Here is a 22,939-nt window from a genome sequence, read left to right on the forward strand (position 1 = left end):
CCCTACACCCTACTTTGTCATGAGTCCTTTTGAAAATAAACTCTGCCCAAGTTCTCTTAATTAGAGCACGCCATCTGTTTCCTGTTGGGACCCTGAGCAATGCAGGCTGGCATCATGTGTTTAGAAGTCATTGATTCTGAATGCCTTTAGGCAAGCGTGAACTCTCTAATACATGCTGGCCACAGGCCCCATGACTCCCTGTTCTCACACTCCTAGCTCACTCGTGTAACTGCTTAGACCCAAAGGCATTTGAGGCGGAGACCCTGGGTTAGTGGCCCCTGTCTAAGACCACCCCTACATCCACATCTCCAAAGTACCACCGTGTCTCTGGGGAAGGAACTACTCAAAACCCATCAATAACACCCTCCTTATCCGTCTTAACACAGGCTCAGTGTGGCCACTGGTTTGATGGCCAGAGTGGCCTCTTCCTGGACAGTCTCAGCATCTCAGAATCACAGGGACTCCCTTCATCTGAGGATGCTTTTCTACTTTAGAGGGGTCAATACTTCGCCAAGTGACTGTCAGATTTTGCAGGACCCAGAGCCAGCCTGCCCCTTTATGGTGACTTTGTACATCTCTGCTCTGATTCATTCAGTTCAGTTAAGTTCAGTTGCTCAGTTGTGTCCGACTCTTTGCGACCCCATGAACTGCAGCACGCCAGGCCTCCCTGTCTATCACCGACTCCTGGAATTCACCCAAACTCATGACCATTGAGTTGGTGATGCTATCTAGCCATCTCATCCCTTGTCATCCCCTTCTCCTCCTGCCTCCAATCCCTCCCAGCATCAGAGTCTTTTCCAATGAGTCAACTATTTGCATGAGGTGGCCAAAATATTGGAGTTTCAGCTTTAGCACCAGTCCTTCCAAAGAACACCCAGGGCTGATCTCCTTTAGGATGGACTGGTTGGATCTCCTTGCAGTCCAAGGGACTCTCAAGAGTCTTCTCCAACACCAAAGCATCAATTCTTCAGTGCTCAGCTTTCTTCACAGTCCAACTCTCACATCCATACATGACCACAGGAAAAACCATAGCCTTGACTGGATGAACCTTTGTTGTCAAAGTAGTGTCTCTGCTTTTGAATATGCTATCTAGGTTGGTCATAACTTTCCTTCCAAGGAGTAAGTGTCTTTTAATTTCGTGGCTGCAATCACCATCTGCAGTGATTTTGGAGCCCCAAAAAATAAAGTCTAACACTGTTTCCCCATCTATTTCCCATGAAGTGATGGGACTGAATGCCATGATCTTCGTTTTCTGAATGTTGAGCTTTAAGCCAAGTTTTTCACTCTCCTCTTTCACTTGCATCAAGAGGCTTTTTAGTTCCTCTTCATTTTCTGCCATAAGGGTGGTGTCATCTGCCTGGAAAATCCTGTGGGCGGAGGAGCCTTGTGGGCTGCGGTCCATGGGGTCGCTAAGAGTCGGACATGACTGAACGACTTCACTTTGACTTTTCACTTTCATGCATTGGAGAAGGAAATGGCAACCCACTCTTGTGTTCTTGCCTGGAGAATCCCAGGGACAGCGGAGCCTGGTGCAACCCCTCCGTCTATGGGGTTGCACAGAGTCGGACACTACTGAAGCGACTTAGCAGCAGCAGCAGCAGCATCTGCATATCTGAGGTTATTGATATTTCTCCCAGCAATCTTGATTCCAGCTTGTGCTTCTTCCAGCCCAGCATTTCTCATGATGTATTCTGCACATAAGTACCAATTTCTCCAGTCTGACTCTCAGTGGGCCCAATTTGTTTCCCTCATTTCCTCATTTTCAGGGAAACATTCAGTCTTGGCCAGCTCCCACACCAAGACAGTAGAGATCACTGTTACCATTTTACAGACTAGGAAACCAAGGCTCAGAGTGGAAAGTGAGCTTTGAGGAGTACAATGGAGCTGGGCTTTGAGCCTGGTTCTGTTGGGCTCTGGATTAGAGGTTTTCCAAGGGAAGTTGTTTGTGTTGAGGTGAGGAAAGGGAACCTGAGTGGAGGACAGAGCCCCAGATGAACCTCAAAGCCTTATCCTGACCAGACTGGCTCATGACATCTGGGTGAGAGGCACCGACTGACGGGGCCCTGGATTCCAGCAGACTGAGACGCATTCCCTCTTCTGCCCCCATCTGTTTGTCTCCTCAGGCTGGTCTCCAGGCTTCACAAAGTTATGAGGACTCACCCAGGGAATGTCTGTGAAACGTGTAGGTGGGCACCTGCTTGGTTCTGAGAGTCACCCAGATCCATGCTCTTCACTTCTCCAGGTTGTGGTGGGTGCGGATTCAGCCAGCAGCGGGCCCTGCTGTAACTTGACCAAGCCCCTGAGCCCTGCCTGTGCGCATCCATTCATTCACTCATACCTCTGGTCTCCCAGCAAACAGCTCCCATTCAACCATCTCATCATATCCCATGATGGGGACCACGCTCTTCCCCTGGGATCAGACAGCAGGATGCTCTCCTGGAAGCCCTGCTCAGACTCAGTCTTGCTTTACTTTGGGAAAACTACCCTGGGTGTTAGTGTCAGAGCCACAGAATTTTCATAAAATGGATGGAATTCTAGACAAGTTATCTCCAGGGCTCAGGAATGAGTCCTCAGGGAGAAGCTGGGGAGGAATCTCTCACTCTTTGACCTACAAAGTCATCTCTTTGGGTTGATCTATAAATCAAGTGGTAGGCAATGTGGGTTGTATCCAGCGGCACCACTTAACAGCTAAGTGACCTGACCAATCCCACGTTCCCCTGAGCCTCTATCTCCTTATCTGTCCAATGATGGTAACAGTAACCCCTGGCTGTTGTGGACTGTTTTGGTCATCTGGTCAGCATCTCTTCTTTCCCCTGGAACAGCAGTCTTCCCCTTCTTTGGGGTTTCCTCCTCCAAACACTGGTTCATCCAGGGTGGTCATGGCATCTATGATCCTGTCCTTTGGCTAGAGATTAGAGCTGGGCCAATCAGAAGCCTTCCCTGTTCCGTTCTGTTTTGAGTCAGAACTGAGAAGACAGCTGTGAGAACGTGAAAGGCTCAGGAGTTGTCATTGGTCAAATGTCCTTCCTAATAGCAGAGTTAGTCTAGAGAGGGAGAGAGAGAATGTGAGTCCTGGCGAGGTTTAGATTCCTAGTTCTGGCTGTGCTTGGGCCCACTAGCCCTGCTCACAATCTGGAAGTTCACTCCTCTCTTAGATTCCCAGAGTTGCATCACTGGTTGGCTTTGGTTTCTAAAGATATCTTTCTCACAGGGTTGTGTGTAGGATCAAATGAGCTGAAGTGTACGCAGCGCTCAGCCCGAGGTCTGGTGCACTGCAGGCTCAGGGGGCATGGATTCCTTTCCCTTAATGGGCACCAGGCAAGGATGGGGTTTGGCAAGATACCAGGAAGATGTGAGGCATCAGCACTAGTGAAGGGATGTAACTCAGCAGCTCACAGAAAATGAAAGTCAGGTGCCTGGGGACCCCACGGAGCTCCACAGGAGACCAGAATGAATTCCCAAGAGGAACATTTGGTGCTTAGGAAAGATAGGACTAAGGAAAAAAAACTCCTGCTGCAATGATTTGTGGGAGGAAAAATTGCCCCTCTGTACTAGGAATTTGGGCTTTCCAGGTGGCTCAGTGGTAAAGAATCCACTTGCCAATGCAGGAGACACAGGGGACATGGGCTCAATCCCTGGGTCAGGAAGATTCCCTGGAGGAGGAAATGGCAACACACTCTAGTATTCTTGCCCAGAAAATCCCATGGACAAAGGAGCGTGACGGGCTACAGTCCATGGGGTCGTGAAGAGTCAAACACGACTGAGCAACTGAGACACACACACGCACCAGGCGTGTATGCTAGAATCTCTGGAGGTCTAGAAGATGGGTACTATGAAAAGCTTTCAGAGGAGGGATGTTTGAGCTGGGTGTTGAAGGATGACTAAGAGTTTGTCATGCAGGGAAAGGACTTAAGGAAATTGGATTAACAGTACCAAACAACCACTATTAGTACAGAGCTGATTAGTATGAGAATTTAGACAGCCTGAGTTTAATCCTGCCTCAACTATCTGCAAAAAAAGGAAGTAGAAGTTTATTTTTAGTATTAAATGAGATGTTGTTGTCATTATTGTTCAGTCACTAAGTTGTATCTGACTCTTTGCAACCCCATGGACTGTAGCCTGCCAGGCTTTCCTGTCCTTTAAATGAGATAATGTATGCAAAACACTCAGAACAACATGCTGTCAGAGGCTATGGTTAAGCACTAAAAAATGTTTAGCTCATTACAAAAAGCTTTTACATTATCAAGTCCAACCCCCTTTAAAAGATTAGAGCTGTTACCATTTAATACTTTTCAAGTATGCTGCTAAATGTTTAGCATGTTTTGTCTCTTTTAATCCTCCCAACAACTCCAGGAGGTGAGTACTATTATCCTCATTAAAGATAGAAACCAAAACAGCACATTAAAAAGCAGAGACATCTCTGCCAACAAAGTTCCATATAGTCAAAGCTATGGCTTTTCCAATAGTCATGTATGGTTATGAGAGTTGGACCATAAAGAAGGCTGAGCACTGAAGAACTGATGCTTTCGAACTGTGGTGCTGGAGAAGACTCTTGAGAGTCCCTTGGACAGCAAGGAGATCAAACCAATCAATCCTAAAGGAAATCAACCCTGAATATTCCTTGGGAGGACTGATGCTAAAGCTCCAACCCTTTGGCCACCTGATGTGAAAAGTCAACTCATTGGAAAGACACTGATATCAGGAAAGACTGAAGGCAGGAGGAGAAAGGGGCAACAGAGGATGAGTTGGTTGGATGGCATCATCGACTCAGTGGACATGAGTTTGAGCAAACACTGGGAGATAGTGAAGGACAGGGAAGCCTGGCATGCTGCAGTCCATGGGGTCACAAAGAGTCGGACACGACTAAGTGACTGAACAACAACAAAAGATAGAAAAACAGAGCCTCTGAAAGGTCAAGATTACACAGCCAGTGCAGAACAAGCAGAGCAGGGGTTCAAACCCAGGTTTGTCTAAGGACTCATGCCCGTGGCCCAGAGAGGGTAAGGGACTAGCCTCAGAACACAGAGCAGGCTGCTGGGCTGCCAGGATTTCTTTATGGACAGACTCAAGGGCAGTAATCTGGTTGGAAGTCTTTGGTTTGTCTCTTTCTTTACAACCACATGTCCATGGACTTCCCGGGTGGTCCAGTGGTTAAGACTCCACACCTCCAATGTAGGCGCTGCAGGTGCTATCCCTGGTCAGGGAATTAAGATCCCACATGCATTGTGGTGCACCCAAATTAAAAAAATAAATAAAAATATAAAATAAATACAAACCCAGTGTCTGAGTCCTGAGAGCTGCCAGTGGAGAAGACTTAAAACACAACACCTACAAGTCCATTGCCAATATCAGAGAACCAGAGGTGGCTGGTGGAGGTTACTAAGAGACTCGCTAAGCCCTGCCCAGCCCCATTTGCACTCTTGAGGGGGGTTGGGGGGGAGGCTCTCAGGCCTGGGCTCCTTGGTCCATGAAGCTAGGGAAGGGCTGGCTGACCCTACTTGGGCGCACAGGGTCAGGCCTCCCAGCCCGGCAGACAGAGCTAGAGCCTGGAGACTCAGCCGCGCCCCTGCTCCCCTCCCTCTCCCAGCCCCCACCGCTTCCGCCAAAGGTCCTTGTAGAAAAATTCCAGCCGCGCCCAGGGACCGGGGTTTTTCCAGTGGGGTGGGAGTTGTGAGGCCTCTCTGGTGGCCGCAGAGGGGGTAGTAATCGGACAGCCCTGCTCAGGACTCCCTTCCCGTCGTTGTCCCCAGGGCTCTGGCTGTCCTTGGCTCCTTGGGGACAAGCAGGCTGGCCAGGGGAGCCGGGCTCGGGACGTCCTAGCAAACAGGAAATGAAACAAAGGCAGCTGCTTATCGGTCGCCCCACATTCCTTTTAGGTGATGCCCAGGCGGCCTGGGGGACGTGGCTGGCACTGAGGGGCTGCCCTCCAGGGGATACACCTCCCTGCTGCCTCCTCCAGTGACTCTAGCTGAGGGGCAAGGAGGACTGCTGCCAGGGGAGGACCATCCCCAGGCACAGCCTCCCTGAGCTTCTGGAAAGGCAGGGTTCCATACTGACTTCTGTGCCTAGAGGCTTGGGAAGGGAATGGAAAGGAAAGAATGGGTCGTGTTATTCAACCATCCCACAAACTGCAACACCACCTTATCCAGGGTACAGGTATGGGTACCAGGACTCATTAGTGAACCAGACCCAGTCTCTGTTTCTCAAGGAACTTCCAGCATAAGGAAGATAGTAAAATACCAGTGAAAGGGCAGGATGAAGTTGAGTCCAGGGAGGGGGTGTCTAAGCCATGCTAAGGGGGTTGGGGTGGTTAGGGGAACCATAGCTCCCCTGCACAGCACCTGGGACATCCATTACTCTCCCCTGGTACTGTCTGAGTGAAGAAACCTTGGAGCTGGGCTGGGAACAGCAGTGCGACAGGGGAAGGTGGGATGGAAGGGCATCCGCACTGAGAGAAAACAGCATGTGCAAATGCCCAGTGGTCTGCATGCGTGCTGGACATTAGGGAGCAGGGCGGACTCTGGAGCCGCCTGGGCACTGGGTGAAGAAGCTGGTGAGGAAGCTGGTGGGGTGAGTCCTGATGGCCTTGAATGCGAGTGAGGCCTGGACTTAATTCCGCTGGCACTGAGAGCCTGGGGACATGGGCTAGAGAGAGGGCTCACAGAGGCAGGCCCAACCTGGCCTAGGGGTAGGGTGCGGGGGGCTGTCCCTTCGCCTGGGTGGCTTGGAGAAGCTGATCTGCAGAGACAGAGGCTCCAGCTTCTATGGGGCTATGCCCCCCTTGCCTGCTGGGCACTGGCGCCAGCTCTGCTGATTGGTGGGTTGGACTGCCCCCTACCCCAGGCAGAGCTGACTCAGCGTCTGAGAGGTGGTTCCCACGGGCCCACATCTCTCTGGGGGCCAAAGGCCACGCCATCCATGTCCCACCCCCAGTGGATCAGTGTCCAAGGTCACTGACAATTCGGGCTGAATGGAGGCTAAGATTTCTGGTCCCCTGACCCCCACCCCTGCCAACCAGCAAAGCCTCAGGCAGTCCTTTCTGCTGTCCCCCCATATGCCACTCCAACTCTGGCCTGGATTTCCATGCCCAGAAATTTCAAGATACCATAGTTATCAATACTTTGTATCTTTTATTTTAAAACAGTGAAAAGAAAAATAAATATCATTGAAGAATAAAAGTACAAGGGTGGGGTGAGGTCATGGGCCGGAGACTGGGGCGGGGGGACGGTGTGTGGCTCTCCTGGCTTCATTGATCTTGCGTGGGGGTCTCCCTCCTCCCCGGCCAGCCCCTGCCCGGCCCCGCTGGGAGGTCTGGGGGCTCCGGCCAGCCCGCGGCTCCCAGGCCCGGCGCTGCGTCAGCGGAACTGCGCAGGGATTAGACCTCTGGCGCCTGGAGTCCCGTCGGGCGGACGGGCGGGCGGGGCTGGGGGCTGCCGCCCCACGAGGGGGGCTCTTCCCGGTGTGGTGCCCGCGGCCTCAGTGGTGTCCCATATCCTCCATTCCCACGCGGCCCCAGACGCCCAGCACGAAGCTCTCGATGTCGCACTCATTGGCTCCGCGCACGATGCGAAAGTGGCCCCTCTCGCCCCAGGCCGGGCCCCACGAGTTGGCTGCCGTCTGGGAACGCAGAGGGGGCTGTGAGGAGGGGAATCGCGGTGGGGGAGAAGGGCAGGAGGGCCAGGGGAAGGTGACAGCAGCCGCAGGGCGCGCAGTGCCAGGACTCACCCAGTACTTGATGGTCCTCCCGTCAGGCAGCGTCTCCTCGCCCCACCTGCCGGGCAGAGCCAGAGCCACAAGGGTGCTGATTCACCTACTTTCAGGGGCTCCCGCCCCGCTGCGTCCTTCCCTAGCCAGGCCCCTGTTGCCTTTGGTGACTTGGTGCCCCCTCAGGACTTGGGCAGTTCTCTGTCCATCTTTGCCCAAGCCCCACCAGGCTTCCCAGGTGGCGCGAGTGGTAAAGAATCCCTGGGTGGGGAAGACCCCCAGGAGAAGGGGATGGCTACCCACTCCAGTAGTCTTGCCTGGGGAATCTCAGGGACAGAGGAACCTGGTGGGCGACCGTCCATAGCGTCACGAAGAGTCGGAAAAGACTGAAGCGACTTAGGACGGCACACTGCTGTCCCTCTCTGCACCTCCCCCAGTCCCCACATCTCCAAGTCCCCCATGGGACACAAAGGGACGTCTGCAAGGGGGAGCAGAAACGCCTACACCTTCCAGAGACCCACAGCGGGGAGAAGGGCACACATCTGCTGCTCTCCATCCTTACCTGGCTGGTTGGGGGGGTGGAAGTGGGTACAAAGTACATCTTATCGGTTGAACTATTGAAATCAATGATGCTAGCATCTCCTGTTACATCAGTGGGGGAACTGAGGGCTGGAGGTATGAGTCAGTGAGTCAGGCAAAGCTGGGACAGGCCCTGAGCTGTGGAGAGCTGGAGCAACCCTTGAATCCTTGTCTGTATTTGATTTGGAGTGATTTCTCCTGTTGTGTAAGGAACTGTTCTAGAACACTTTGAAAGGCCCCTAACTCTTGGTGTGCCCTGAGGCAAGTACCTCCTCTTTCTGAGTCTCAGCTTCCTCCTCTTTGAAATGGAGCTTTGCAGAGAGGTGGCAAGGATTCAAGGGAGGTTTAGAGCCCCCAGCTGCCCCCAGCCCCCCTCCCCATCAAGCCCCTTACCCTGTGATCTTAACCGAATGGGTTCCATGCCGGCGGTATCGCTCCGGCCTCCCGAGGCTCACTGGTGTGTGGCTGTAGATACCGCTCTGATATAGGAAGAAGTCCTCATGCACCTCCATGAGGGCTGTGGGCAGAGGTCAGAGGAGGTAGCTCAGCCCATCAGCACAGGCACTGACGCCCAAGCCTGGAGATACATGCCTAGGTCCCAGAGCCTCTGGTACCAAGGCTCTAAGTGCCCCCTCCAGGTGCCACCCCTGAGGAGGGGACATAGTCCCCCACTCCTGGCCCCAGTGGACTCGCTGCTCAGGGCTGTAGGGACCACCTATGCCGCAGTGCCCAGTCTCAAGCAGGCACAAGCTTCTGGCATCACAGGGCAGGATGAGGGGCATTTACCTTGGACAGGGCCATTCTCCATCAGCTCCTTCATGATCTCCTTCTCCTGGAGGGTGAGAGGGTGGGGAGGAGACGATGCATCAGGCATGAGGCCCCAGCCTTTGGTTAGGCTTCCAGCTCTCTCCTGCCTTTGCCCCTCACTCAAGTGCAGACTTACGTTGGAGCCGAGGCGGTAGGCAGGAGTGACCTGGTAGATGTCATTGGCATGGACATAGCTATTGGGGCAGCGCGCGGTGGCCTGGCGTTTGCCCCGACCCATGGCCCGACTGTGCATCATGCAGGGGGGTGCGGGGACAGCCTCGTCCCGCCCATGGCCGGAGAACGGGTAGCAGTGGTCAGACACAACCCTGCAGGGGCAGCAGGAGGGAGCGGGGACAGAGTGAGCATGGGGCAGCCTGGCCCAGGCCCTTCCTGCAGGCTTTCGCTTCCTGAGACCCCTGCTTATGCCCTCTTCCCTGTCCGTGCCCCCTGCTGCTCACCCTCGACGGCGCAGGAACCACCAGGCACCATCCAGTCGCCCGCCACGGCAACCCTGCTGGTTGTGCGTATCACAGGACAGCAGGTTCTGGGGCGACAGGACAGGTGACATGTGCCCCAGAGAATGGATTGAGACTCGATCGGATGCCACAGCTGGGAAGGGAGGTAGAGGGGCTGTCAGGGAGTCAGGCCTGGGTCCCCCTTTCCCACCTGGCCAGCCCCTGCCCTTGAACCTACCTGCCGTGGAGAAGGCCCAGGAGCCTGCACAGTTGCCCTGGTCTAGAGGGTCGTGGATCAGGTTGGGCCACTTCTCAGAGGCCTCAAACGTTCTGGGCAGCACCTCCCCTGGACCCAGCACTGTCTGCAAGGCAAAGGCCACTCTTGTCTGTCTCCTGCCTCTGCCCCAGCCTGACCCTCCGGGGGCCTAGGCATGGGAGGTCTCCCAAGAGTCCAGAACCTTCGGCAATTTGATCTTGAGCCCTCCAAGATTTGAGAGATTTGATCTGAGAGATTCCAGCAACCTCCACCTTGACCCAGAGGGAGAGGCAGGCACCATTTAGTGCCTCCCTAGCGTCAGCTGGGGAGTGACTAGTCCTGTTTACAGGTGAGGCAGTTGAAGCCAGGAACAGGTAAGTGACTGGGCCACTTTCCATTCCAGCTTCTTTCCTGCTCTGCACCTTCTGATCCACTTACATCCTTCTTTCCACCAGAACCTTGGGATTCGGGCCCCAAAGGGCAGGGGAGGGAAGAAGCAGTAAGGTCCCGTGACTGGGCAGGCTGCCAAAGCAAACAGCAGGAGGCAGAAAATAGCCAGAGGCCCCAGGGAGTAAGGGCAGGGGCAGGGTCTGGTCACCCCAGCCTTGAGCTGAACTCCCTCTGCAGGGCTGGCCACTCCAGCCAGACACCAGCCCCTCCTTGCCCGCCAATGACAGACAGAGCCTTCGGCATGTGGCCCAGCCCTGTCCTGCTGAAGCGCCCTTTCCTCACCCTTGGAACTGTCCTGGGTCTGGTTCCTATTTCTCCCTCTAGAGGGTCCCACTGGTGGGAAGGGAGAAACCCCCAACTCCCTTGAGGTTCTGCTGAGATGGCATTTGTTTCCGAGAATTGCTGCTCTCTGGCCAAAACTGGGGGAGTGCCTGTCCCTTCCTTCCCAAAATACCAAGGTGACCTCCTGGCCCTTTGGGGCCCTGACCCCGCCATACTGGGACCAATGACATTTTTTCCCAAGCTGGGGAGACTCAAGAAGCCAGGGAGGGTGAGATGCCGGGACCACAAAACTCTGAATCTGAGCACCAGTTCTTACAGTGCAGTTTATCAAGTTATAGGCAGAAACTTAAGGCCCAGAGAAGGGGAGTCACTTGGCCACAACACACAGCCTATCAGTGGGCCTGGGTCCTTGGAGAAACAGGGCACAAGGTGCCAGGGTCCCTGGGGTCATAGGCCAAAGGGAGATGGCAGGATTGTAGTCAGGGGTGGACTTACGTGAATCTCATTCATATTGGCGACGAAGGAAGATGGGCGGACAGTACCTAGGCGGTAGCGAATGCCCTCATCCAGGGTCATGCCCCAGAAGGCACTGTGGTTCCCAGCCCGCCAGCTGAAAGAAAGGGGGTGGAGGTCACAGGCCTGCCAAGGCTGGGGGCCCTGGAGGAATGCACACGTGAGTGGGAGAGACGCCTACTGGCTGAGTGTACCCATGAATAAGATCTGAGTGTGGGTGCCCCTGGCAGGACGTGCCTCTCGGGCAGAAAGTGCATCTGTGTGTGCGTGCACGTGTGCCCACTGGGGTCACGCCGTGGGCCTCTCACCCGTAGTCGCCGTGGTTGATGGCCTCGATCATGTCTTCGTCCACCAGGCATGGCTCCTGGTCACACTCCCACCGCTCTTTCTCATGGCAGGTACTGGAAAAACGGGAGGGAAGGAAGAAGTGAGGTAAGGCTGGGCGTCCTTGGAAGGGAGGAGGCCTTGGAGGTCAACATGTGGGCCTGAAATTCCACATCAGCACCTCCGAGAGGACCCCCCCCGAGGTGATCCCATGCAGCCTGGTGGCTTTAAACGTCAGTTTCAAGTTCATGATTCTCAGTTTACATCTGCTTCTCAGATCTCTCCCTGAACTCCAGATTCCAGGATCTTGACTGCTACACAGCCTCACCTCCGGGGTGTCTAACAGGTTACACTCCTCACATCTCAAACTGAACTCCTGCTCTCCCCTACTCCCAGGACTGCGCCTGCCACAGTCCTCGAAAACAGCCACTCCATCCTTCCTGGAGCGCAGGCCAAAAGCCTGGGAGGCACCCTTGACTCTCTCTCACGTGCTGACCTGATTCACTGGCAGATCTGTTGACTTTACCTTAAAAACACATCCAGAATCCAAACCGTGTCTCATTCTTTCCTGCAGCCACAATGGTCCAATCACCTTTCACCTGGATTAGGCTGCAGCCTCCTCACTGTTCTCCGCCCTGGGCCCCACCCCTTCAGTATATTTTTAACACAGTGATCCTGTTAAACCCAAATCATATCATGCTATTCCCCTGCCCAAAACTCGCCATTGGCTTCACATGACAGGATAAGAGCCAAAGTCCTTCCATGCCAACAAGGCCCCACATGATCTGTCTTCTCTCTGGCCCCCTCCTCCAAGACCTGGTTCCTAAGGCCCCAGCCAGGCTGGTCCCCTGATGGTTGACACAAGTCATGCTCCTGCCGCTGGGCCTTTGAGCTCTTCTTCCTGGGAGGAAGCGTCCTCATGGCCCCCTCTCACTTCTCCCGAGTCCTTATTCAAATGTCACCTTGTCAGGGCGGCTTGCCCTGAACACCCTGTCTCAGCATCCGCCACCCTTCCCACCCTGCTTTCCTGCTTTATTTTCTCCTCAGCCTGTCATCACTGTCTGACGTATTATAGCTTTAATTATTTATATTGTTTATACCTATTTCCTCATAGGATCGAATATCTTCAAGGGCAGGTATTGTTTGATATCATCAGTGCCCCCAAACAAAATCTAACACGTAGTAGGGACCTAATAAATATTTGTTGAATGAATGAATGGGGGCAATATAGTGAAATGATAAAGACCACGGATTCCAAATCGAATCGAGGGTTCTGATTTTAGCTAACTAGTGAACCTTCTGTTAGCTGTTTAGTTGCTGCATCGTATCTGACTCTTTTGTGATCCCATACACTAGCTCGGAGCTTCCCTGGTGGCTCAGTGGTAAAAAAAAATATCCCCCTGCAATGTGGGAGACCTGGGTTCAATCCCTGGGTTGGGAAGATCCCCTGGGGGAGGACATGGCAACCTGCTCCAAGACCCTTGCCTGGAGAACCCCATGGATAGAGGAGCCTGGTGGGCTACAGTCTATAGGGTCGCACAGAGTCAGAGATGACTGAAGCAGCTACGCAGCAGCAGACTGTAGTCCATCAGGCTCCTCTGTCCATGGGATTTCCAGGTAAGAATGCTGGAGTGGGTTGCCATTTCCTTCTGTAGGGGATCTTCCCGACCCAGGGATCGAACCTGCATCTCCTGCATTGGCAGGCAGATTCTTTATCACTGAGTCACCAGGGAAGCCCGTGTGACCTTAGGTAAGTTATTTAAAACTCTCCTCAATGTCATCTGTAAAATGAGGATAATAATAGTGCCAACTTCCAGGGATTAAAAGGCAAGCTTGCAAAGCCCAAGGCCTGGCCCAAGTTATGTGCTCAGAAATTGTCATCTCCTATTATTGTTCTCAGTGCAGGAACCCCGACTCCCCACCCCCTTGAGTTTCAGACTCAGATCCAACTGGCCTCCTGACATCTCCTCTGGGTATGTGAATGGCGTCTCAAAACGGCTAAACTATCTCCCCCAAACCTGTTCCTCCCCCTAACAACATACTCAACTCAGACAACACTTTATCTACTGGGCTGTTCAAGCCAGAACTCCGTGTGGTCCATGACGTCTCCACCGTTACTCATCCCTGTCCCCAGCACCCACATCATGTTGAAGATTACTTTCTGCCACATGCCTCCCCTATTAGCAGACCCAGCATCATGAAAGACTCGGAATCCACTTGCCTCTTACCCCTCCACCACCATCACCCTACTCTGGTCCCTGGACCACGGCAGTGGCTTCCTTACCAGGCTCTCTAACACTTTATAATTCCCTTCCCCCAGTACACACATCTCGCTCTTAAAGCCAATGAGATCTTTGAGCAACACACATCAGTGTGTGCTCCCTAAGTGGCTTCCCACGACACTTAGAACAAAATGCAACATCCTAGGCACAGTTTATGAGACCCAGGGGACATGGCCTGCACCTCCCCAGGCGTCTCTCCCCATTTCACAGCTCCAGCTGCAATGAGCTTGGTCCCACCTCCTGGCCTTTCCACCAGCCATCACCCCCCTTGTTCCCTCCTCCTGGGCCTGGGCCACTCATGCTCTCATCTCCCTGGTATCTGCATAAACGTCCCTTCCTGAGTGGCCTTCCCTCACCCCCACCCCACTCAGAACTAGGATCCCCTGTTGGTCTCTGTCCCCCCATCACACCTGGAACAGGTTGTAATGACAGGTTTATGATTAGTGTCACCGAGGCTCCCGTGCAGGGACAAGGACTGTCTGCTGCATACTGGCTGCATCTCCTTGACCCAGCACCACGCTGGGCACATAGTAGGTCTCTAATAGGTGTCAACTGAACAGCTGAATCCTGTGAATTCTACAATGCTTTTCCAAGCTCATAACTCTGCTATGACAAGATGCTGAACTTTGTCCTTCTGAGCCTGCCCGAGGCTCCCGCCTCCAATGTTGCCTTTTAAGGAGCCTCAAGGGGACAAGACCCAGTATGGCTGGGCTCTCCAGCCCCAGGAGCTGTGGGCATGTTCAGGAAGGCTCTTGTCCTCCCCCTCCCCCTCTGGCTCTCAAAACATCCCTGGAGGGCTCCCAGAGTCTGGGAGGCCCCCAGACACTGCCGCACACCCTCCCCTCAGGTGTCAAGTGCAGGGAACACAGCCAGAGCTGGACTGGGAGGAAAGTGGCTTGGTCAGTCCTCTCCTGCTGCCTCCCTCTTTGCCCCCAGGGCTATCCAAGCAAGTCTAGGCAGGGCTGGTGGCAGCAGGTACTGGCATTCCAGAGGGGGCCTGGGTGGCCAGGCCGAGAAGGGACAGAGTGTGTTAACCCCTTCATGTCCATCCTATCAGTACCAGCAGAATCATGCAGGCGTGCTCCATCTTTTGAACACACACACAGGTCACATACACTCAAAACGTGCACACGTGAGTGCACGTACACTCTCACCCTGACACATGCTGAAATACACAAATCCTCACTCTCACTGTGACCCAGGCACCCCTCACACCAGTGAGGCAATGGAAATCACTTATGCATCATGCATTCCTAAAAGTTTCCTCCTCCCAGAGGCCCTCTCAGTCCCAGAGCAGGGGGTGGAGTGGGTGCAGGGCCTCCTGCTCTAAGTCTTAGGGTCCCCCTTATTTTCATTAAAGCACTCAAGGCTTCCCCCCTCGCATCTCAGACCTTCGATTAGGGTAGTGGCATACCCCAACCCCTTCATCCTCTTGCTGGGAAGTGAGGGGAGGGGTGGGGGAGGGAGGAGGGGCCACATTCCAGGGAAGGCCCCGCTACACTCTGGCTGGCTGCCAGTTTAGCCATCCCTGACCCTCATCCGGTCCAGGTCAGCGGATGCTGCAGTCAGAGGTTTCCTTCCTGGCGCCCCCTTCTTGGACTCTCCAGTGACAGCGAGAAAGGCTGGGAGGGGAAGTAGCCCGGCCCCAGGCAGGAGGAGCTGCACCTGAAGCCGGGCATCCAGAGTTGACTACTCCTGGGGACTGCTGTTGGAATGCCGGTGTAGAAGCTGATGTGGTCCAGGTAAAATTTCCCACGTTACAGATGAGGAAACTGAGGCCTTGCCACCAGCAAATGGGTGACAGGCATAGGATGCGAAACAAGTCTGTTGCCACAAAGCCTACCAGGCAAGCCGCCTCCAAGTCCCAAATACTCACCAACGGTTACAGTTGTCCCAGTAGGTTCCCAAGACTGGATAGATGCGCCCCTTGTGCATACATCCTAGTGGGAGGGAAGACAGGAAGAGAAGTGGAACCAAGACGAGGGACGATGGGCTGAGATGGCCAGATCCTCAGAGGTCTAGTGTCCTGAATCCTCCCAGACACACACACACCAGCCCTCACTGAAAGCAAAGCCAAGCTATAACGTAAGACATCTCCTGAGAGTCACATATCAACTTCCCACTACTTGGAAGTTCTTTACTGACTCTAACCCAAATCCCTCTTGCTTCACTTGGATGCCAGCCACAACATTCCTTAGATCCTATGCCAGTTAAATGAGCTGGGGTTTGGAGATGGGGAGTGGGATGAATATGAGAAAGCCAAAGCCCAAAGAAGACACATGACTGCCTTGAGATAACACAGCACTTTGGGATGACAACCCAGGCACACCTGCGGCCCTGTGGAATTGTAGGAAGGAAGTCAAGTGATTCTCCTCTTGGATTGGGATGGGTGGATGGTGGTAAGGGCTGAAGGTAGGAACAGACTTGACCCACCTCCCAGGTGTGACCAGCCATCTCAGGGATAAGGAATCCTGAGCAAAAGCAGAGGAACTGCTAAAATGACGCTGACCAATGCTTGTGTGCTTTATCAGTCTGAGAGTGAGTCAGCAGGTGGGGCCAGCACCTTCTCAGTCTGGAATACAGAGACAGGAAGGACTGGGAGAAATGGGTAGCTGCCCTTCTCCTGGGGCAAATGAAAATCCCACTGACCGAGGCGCTTTTTCAATCTTACAGGAGAGATTCAAGTTAGACCAGAGTGAGTGCTTCGCAGAAGTAAAGAGAGAGGGGGCGGGTCTCTTTCCAGATGCTACCCCAAAGCCGCCCCTGGAAACGCCAATGCATCAGCCTTGCTCCTGAGCCTTGCTGAGTTTTGGGCTTGACAACGTGACCCACCCCTGGCCGTCTGGTGCCCACCTTGGATTGGGGGGAAGGGGGGTGGCACGCCAAGGCAGAAGTCCCAGAAGTCAGGGCAGCAGTCGGAGACGGTGCGGTTGCAGAAGAGGTCACAGTAACAGGTCACACCCAGGTAGGGCAGGGCGCAGTCATCCGCGCGGCCGCGGCAGCAGAGGTCCTGCTCCTGGCAGTACCGGCCCCCCGCGTCCCGGATGCCACGCCGGTGCAGAGCGGGTGCTAGCTCCCGGCGCCTACGACCCCGCCTGGCGCCCACGCCCAACTCGCCGGCCAGCAGCAGCAACAGCAGCAGCAGCAGCCCCAGTGGACGGCGCCACATGGTGCCTCCTGGGCCCAGGGAGGGCAGAGGTCAGGGGTCAGAAGTGGCGGGCAGCAGAGATTCCCTGGCACCCCCGGGAACCTCTCGCCCCTGCTTCCTGGGGCTGCAAGTCTGCGGGGATCCAACAGGGACCCTGACTTCTGCGTCCCCTGGCAGGACAGGGGCGAGGAGCCACAGTCTATGTGCCCTGGTTTACAGGACGGGGAGGGAGCTTGGGCAAGAAGTGGAGTCCCTCTCTGACCTGCCAGGGGACCTCAGAGAATGGGAGGTGGGGACGGTGGCATTCTTGGTGCCCCCCCGCCCCCAAGGCCACACCCAGGCCTCGAACCCCAGGTCTCCTTCAATCCTGGATCCCTGCCCAGCTTCGGTCCTTGATGGGGGCCCCTGACTTTGTGCCCTCACGTGTCCCTCGCGCTGTGCCCCTCTGCCCCCCTCTACTTTCCCTCTCTGCCACCTGTCTCGGCCCCTCCGCCTGCCCCTCCTCCTCTCTGCTCCTTATGTCTACAACTCTCTCTCTCCCTCCGAGCAGGGGAGAGGCCCTACCTGGTGAGGGGTGTGGGCTGAGCCCCGCTGCCTCTCTCGCCTCCGCCTCCCCGCTCCCCGCGACCGCCGCGGGACACTCAAAGTCAAGTGAGGAAAGCTGGGCTGGGCGGGATCGCTTTTTGTACCGCCCCGCGGGGCGCGCCGCCCCGGCCGGCGGAGGAAGGGAGGGGCCCCAGCGGGTTCGCACCTGGAATCGCCCCGCCGTAACCCCCGAAGCCGGGACTTGGGGAAAGGGATCGTGAGCACGCGACTCACCTTGCCGGGTCTCGGCTGGAAGCCGTTCCCTTAGGGGACCAGCTCCAACCGAGGTAGAAACGTTTAGTGGTCTGCTGACCCTGGGAAGGACTGCCCGGTGGGCTTCGCGGTGGGGCCGAGGGGCTTGCGCCGACAAAGGGAGATTAGGAGGCGGCGGAGTTCCGAGTTTGGGACCTAAGTTAGAGAAATGATGCGGAGAGTGTGGGCGGCAAAAATGACTAAGTCCCCCTGCGACCCCTCAGTAATAAATAAAGTCTTGCGCGCCCCTCTTCACTGGGCACCGCCCCCCTCCTCCCAAGCCTTGGAGCTTCCCCAAGCCGTCTTGGTTTCCAGGAATGACTGGAATCTGGAGGAGGATAGTTTAGGACCCTGCAGATGCCTTGGGAGACTCATCCTCCCCGGGGGGATTGCGGGGAGGATGGAGTGGGTGTGGTGGGCGGGGGGAGAGGTGGGGAGCTGCCTCCCTGCCCTAAGACCCCTCTTTGGGTCTGCCCTCCCCATCAGCCCAGACATCTCACTCAACACAGCCCCTTCTATCAAATCCACCCCCTGGTGGGGTGGGGGTGATCCTGCTCAGCACCTGCGCCCCTCCAGGGTCCCAAAGCAAGAGCCCTGCCAGCTGGCACCCCCTGCAGAGCCCCCCTCCTTCCTGCCCCAGGCTTAAACCCTTCCTTTGCCCAGGCTGGCCTGGGCCCCAAACAATGGGGCTTCTGTCCCGCCAGGCCCGCCATCACCTTTTACCTCCCCATTGCGCAATCCCCTGTCTTCCAAAGGTTGGGCCTGGGGCCAGAGGACTCTTAACAGCGGGAGAATGAAAGAGACACCACCTGGACAGACCACCCCCCATCCTGGGCCTGAGCCTCACAGATGCCCCTGGATGGAAAATGCAAGCACTGGGAAATCCCTTTGCCCTTGCTCTGACCTCCCTGCCACCCTCCTCCAGACTTGGGGCATCTCAGCTGGCTGGCCCCTGGGGGAGGGGAGGGGCCCGGACAACAGGCATCTGTGATTGAGTTGACTGAGTTACTCCCTGCCAGGGGGTACTGGGCAGGGAGTCAAGAAGGGAATCCTGCCCTGAGTAGGGGTGTGGGGGTTAGAGGAGTAAGGTCCTGGAGCTCCAGCATTGGCGTGAACACTTACAGGAGCTGGCCATCTGCTCCTTGCAGGGATCTGGGAGGACAGAACCAGATGAGCCCCTTGAGGCTCAGAACAGACTTGCCCAAGGTCACACAGCCAAAAGGCAGGCTTGCTACCTGCCAACACTCCACTCCTTTCCTCCAGCCATCCTTAGTCACCCACTTAGCAGGTTTCAACACCCTCCCTGTAGGGAAGTCCCTTTCTATGTCCAACCTCCATTTGTCTTACTGCAAAGCGGGCCCCTCATACTGGGAAGGAGGTAGAGGCTGCCTTCAGCAGCCCCCGAAGAGCTCAGGCCCAGAGAATCCACTTTTATGAATCCATTTCAGTGTGGTTCTGGGGCTGAGGGCTGGCCCAGGGGCATCTGGCCTGTCCTTCGCCCCAGATCCCCCCCTGCAGGCCCTCCATGTGAGTCTGTGTCATGCGCGTATCTGGGTTGTGAGGTGTTTCTGTTTGAGTGTGTCTGAGTCTGCCTGTATCTCTGTTACGCATCTGTCATGTGCCCGCATGTCTGGCTGTTGCCTCTGTGTGGTCATGGGTCTGTCCGTATGTCAGTGCACTGTTTGCTTGTATTTGTGTGCTTGTTGGCTTGTGTGTCAGTGTGTATAGTGTCTGCCTGTCTACGAGGTGTCTGTGTATCTGGGTAGGTGTCTGTTTGTGTCTGTTCAGGGGTTTTAGCTGTCTGCCTGTTCTTGCCTGCCTGTCTGCCCATGCACAGGAGACAGGAACGCAGAGCAAGGAAAGAGACCGGAGCCAAAAGCATGGCTCCAAGGTCCCTCGTCATCACCGAGCTTGGCACCGAGCCGCCCAGTGGAATCTTGTGACTCATTTGGTTCCTTGGCCAGGGAGGAGAGGAAAAGGGCGGGGCTCTGGGGGAGGGGCTGGAACCCCACTTTCCTTTTCCGAAGCTCCTTTCCTTCCTGGTGACTCGCTCTCTGCCTTTATTCTTGTCCAAGGGCCTAGGGCAGAGCAACAGGTGAGGAGATGGCAGCAGCTTTGCCCTCTGAGCCCTGTGGCCTCCCGGGAGGCAGGTGGCCTGGGGCTCCGCGGTGATTCTGTCCTTCCTCACTTCCCTGGCAGATCCTGCCCCTCTCGGGGCCTTGGTTTCCCATCTGTACCTTGATACTCCCTAGAGGCTCTTAGATGCTCTTTTCTTTCTACAAAGGGTGTGTGTGTATGCATGCTCACTCATGTTCCACTCTTTTGTGACCCCATGAAACTTAAAGCCCACTAGGCTCCTCTGTCCATGGGATTTTGCAGGCAAGAATACTGGGGTGGGTTGCCATTTCCTACTCCAACCTAGGGATCAAACCTACATCTCTTGTGCCTCCTGCATTGGCAGGCAGATTCTTTACCACTATGCCACCTGGGAAGCCCTTCTGCAAAGGGAGGTGAGGCTAAAAAGAGGCAGTGACCCACCTAAAGTCGCACAGCAGAGCAGAGGCCTGGGCCTCCTTTCCTCTCCCCAGAATCCAGCACTACCCCCTCCCCTTTCCGGTTCCCCAGCTGCTCAGGGTGCTCAGCAGGGGCCATTCTCCTCTGGAGGTTGAGTGGGGCCTCCTGGGAAGACAACGACCCATCGTGCTCTGCTCAACCCAGGTCTGTGGCTGAGGACCCACTACTTGAGGCCTGGGAGCTCAGCTGTATGGATCCCAAATGGCACTGCATCTAGGGCTGGGAGGTCCCTTGGGAACCCCTATGGTCAGCTGGGCAGGCCCAGAGCCTGGAGCAGTGTCTGAGATGCAGGGCAGGCCTAATATGGTCCCCGCTGGGTCTTGTCCTGAATGTGCTGGGCTTCTTGAGGCCTGCTGGACTGTGGTATTGGAGCACTGTTCACGAGCCTGTGTGGCAGAAGGTTGTGCTGTCACAGCATGCTGAAGCTTGTGGGAGATAAGATTCGGGGCCACAAGGAAGTGTGTGGCGCCAAGCAGAGGAAGGCGTTCCTGTTTGATGTTCTCATTCATTCCACAAATGTTTGTTGAGTATCTACTATGTGCCAGGCTCTGTGCTAGACGCTGAGTGTTCGGGATTGAACCAAATGTTCTACTGTTGCAATATCTTCAAGCTAATGGGAAAAGAGACAAACAAGCAAACACGCAGACACACAGACACACACACACACACACACACACATATTCATTCTACCATGTAAAGGTCTATGAAACTGTGCCCATGACATGGGACCTTGAGTGTTGTGATTGTTGAGAGTGTCAGAAAGGAGATGGCATTTGATCTGAGACTGAAGGATGAGAAGGAGGCAGCTAGTCCTGGAACCCAGGGGAGGGTGTTCCAGGAAGCCGTATCAGCATGAGCAGCAGTCCTGAAGCTGGCACAAGTGAGTCTGTTTGGGACACAGAAGGAAGCCCAGAGTGGCCATGCTATAGTGAAGACTGGGGCAGAGGAACAAGATGAGGCTGGGAGGTGGTGTGCACGGCCCATCACCTAGGACCCTCAGGCTGCAGTAGGGAGCTTGAATTGTCTTCTGAGCACTAAAGAGATCTCAACGGGGCAGTGAAATAATCTGATTCACGCATGCAAAACCCCACTCCGCCTGCTCTTTAGAGAAGAGATGAGTACAAGGTAAGAGTGGAATCAGGGGGGCCAAGGAGGAGGCGACGGTGTGGCCCAGGCTAGAGATGCTAAGGCTTGAATGAGGCTGGTGGCTGTGGAGATCCTGAGAAGAGGGCGTGTTGGAGACCTCTTCTGGAGGTGGGAGTGGCAGAACTTGCTGGAGGGTCAGATGAAATGGGTGAGAGAGGAGGAACTGAGAAGAACTTCTGGGCTCCTAGCCTGGTGGGCAGTTTCTCTACTGTTCCCGTCCTGGGAGTCTGGGCAGGCTGGGGGACGGCTTGGACCCACAGAGACTGCGTGACCTAGGCTGGTTTCCAGCTCAGACTGGAAAAGTGGGAGGAAGACAGAGTCCAAGGATACTCCTAGGCAGAAGCTGGGCAGAGAAGAGGAGAGAGTGCTGTGGACTGAGCAGAAGCTGTCGGGGAGGAAGAGGAGGGCCAAGGTGAGGAAGCCGAGGGGGAGCTCCCCGGGAAGGGTGAGTAAGCTGAGGACAGAGACGTGTCCACAGCAAGGACGCCAGGGCGACCTTGATGGAGCAATCTCAGTGAAAGCCGACTGGCAGGAGTGGAACAGCAAATAGGAGTAAATGAACCGAAGAGAACCACCACGGGCAACTTTTTAGAATGTTTTACTGCAAAGGGAAGTCGAGAAATGGGGCTTTGGCTGGAAGAAGATAGGGAGGGTGAAGGGAGAGTTCTGTCCAAATATGGAGACTATAATACCGTGTCTCTGTGCTGATGGCAAGGAATTGGGGAGGAACTGGTGTTCCAGAGAGAGGGGATTACCCAGGATCAGAGTCCTTGCTAAAGTAAGAGAGAGGACACCGGAGCCCAAGAGGACAGAACTTAGGAGCAGGGACAGTCATCTGAGAGGCAGAAGAAGAGGAGGTGGATTTGTACTGTCAGCCATGAGAAGCCGAGGGACCCTCCTCTGATGGTTTGCCAAAGGGGTGCAAGCAAGTTGCAGCCAAAGCGAGACTGGAAAAGAGGCTGGGACGGTTAAGGATTAGATGTGAAATAGTTCTCACAATCAAGCCCACAAGACACATAGAGTAGGATTTCCGGCAGTGCGGAGTGACCATTCGAAGTTGCTGACCATGAATTTGTAATGACTCCGGCCAGCCAGCCTGTTTGCTAGTGTGTGTTCTGCCACACACGGCATGTGCCAAACGTGGGCCTTTTCCCAGGTAATCCTATTAAATCAACAGGCAGATGGGAAAATCAAGACTCAGAAAGCCTTTCTGGCTTGCCCAAGGTCACTCAGCTGGTAGGGGCAGAGCAGAACCTTGAGCCCAATCCCTGAAGCTTCTGCAGAGGCCAAAATGGTCTAAGGACTAAGCTGACTCTCACATCCGGTGGTGTTCATAGTCATCACTTGTGGGTGCAAGTGGGGAAATGCAGAAAAGAGAAACAGCTTTCCCTTTTCTGTAATATTTCTGTGAATTGGCTCTTGGGGTCAGTTGAGTACAAAGGGCCCTGAGTGCTGCTTCCTGCTGAGTAAGGACACCATTTCGTCACCTCTCTCTCTATCTAAATGACAAGCTTCTTTCAACTCTGGGCCAGGAGTGCAGAGATATTTGGGGCTAACTGCTCCCCCTCGTCCGCTAATCATC

General features: G+C 54.9%; 1 protein-coding gene across 5 annotated transcripts in view; it reads right to left on the reverse strand.

The window, feature by feature from the left end:
• Positions 1-7,110: 7,110 nt before the first annotated feature.
• Positions 7,111-22,939, reverse strand: part of TINAGL1 (tubulointerstitial nephritis antigen like 1) — a 35,951-nt gene continuing 20,122 nt past the window's right edge. Inside the window, exons 2-13 of one of the 5 annotated variants that reach the window (XM_059879449.1) lie at positions 17,620-17,793; positions 16,506-16,829; positions 15,529-15,592; positions 11,355-11,447; positions 11,029-11,143; positions 9,784-9,907; positions 9,549-9,720; positions 9,227-9,416; positions 9,070-9,115; positions 8,677-8,800; positions 7,726-7,771; positions 7,111-7,617 (exon numbers count right to left, since the gene is read on the reverse strand). In XM_059879449.1, coding sequence (XP_059735432.1) covers positions 7,477-7,617; positions 7,726-7,771; positions 8,677-8,800; positions 9,070-9,115; positions 9,227-9,416; positions 9,549-9,720; positions 9,784-9,907; positions 11,029-11,143; positions 11,355-11,447; positions 15,529-15,592; positions 16,506-16,821 — 1,431 coding nt within the window. In that variant the 5' untranslated portion in view covers positions 16,822-16,829; positions 17,620-17,793 and the 3' untranslated portion in view covers positions 7,111-7,476. Of the gene's footprint in view, positions 7,618-7,725; positions 7,772-8,676; positions 8,801-9,069; positions 9,116-9,226; positions 9,417-9,548; positions 9,721-9,783; positions 9,908-11,028; positions 11,144-11,354; positions 11,448-15,528; positions 15,593-16,505; positions 16,830-17,364; positions 17,457-17,619; positions 17,838-22,939 lie in introns of those variants that run through there. The other 4 variants (XM_059879448.1, XM_059879447.1, XM_015459968.3 and 1 more) reach the window with 4 other exon arrangements.

The sequence above is a fragment of the Bos taurus genome, chromosome 2, assembly GCF_002263795.3.
Source record: "Bos taurus isolate L1 Dominette 01449 registration number 42190680 breed Hereford chromosome 2, ARS-UCD2.0, whole genome shotgun sequence".
In the NCBI taxonomy this organism is placed as follows: domain Eukaryota; kingdom Metazoa; phylum Chordata; class Mammalia; order Artiodactyla; family Bovidae; genus Bos; species Bos taurus.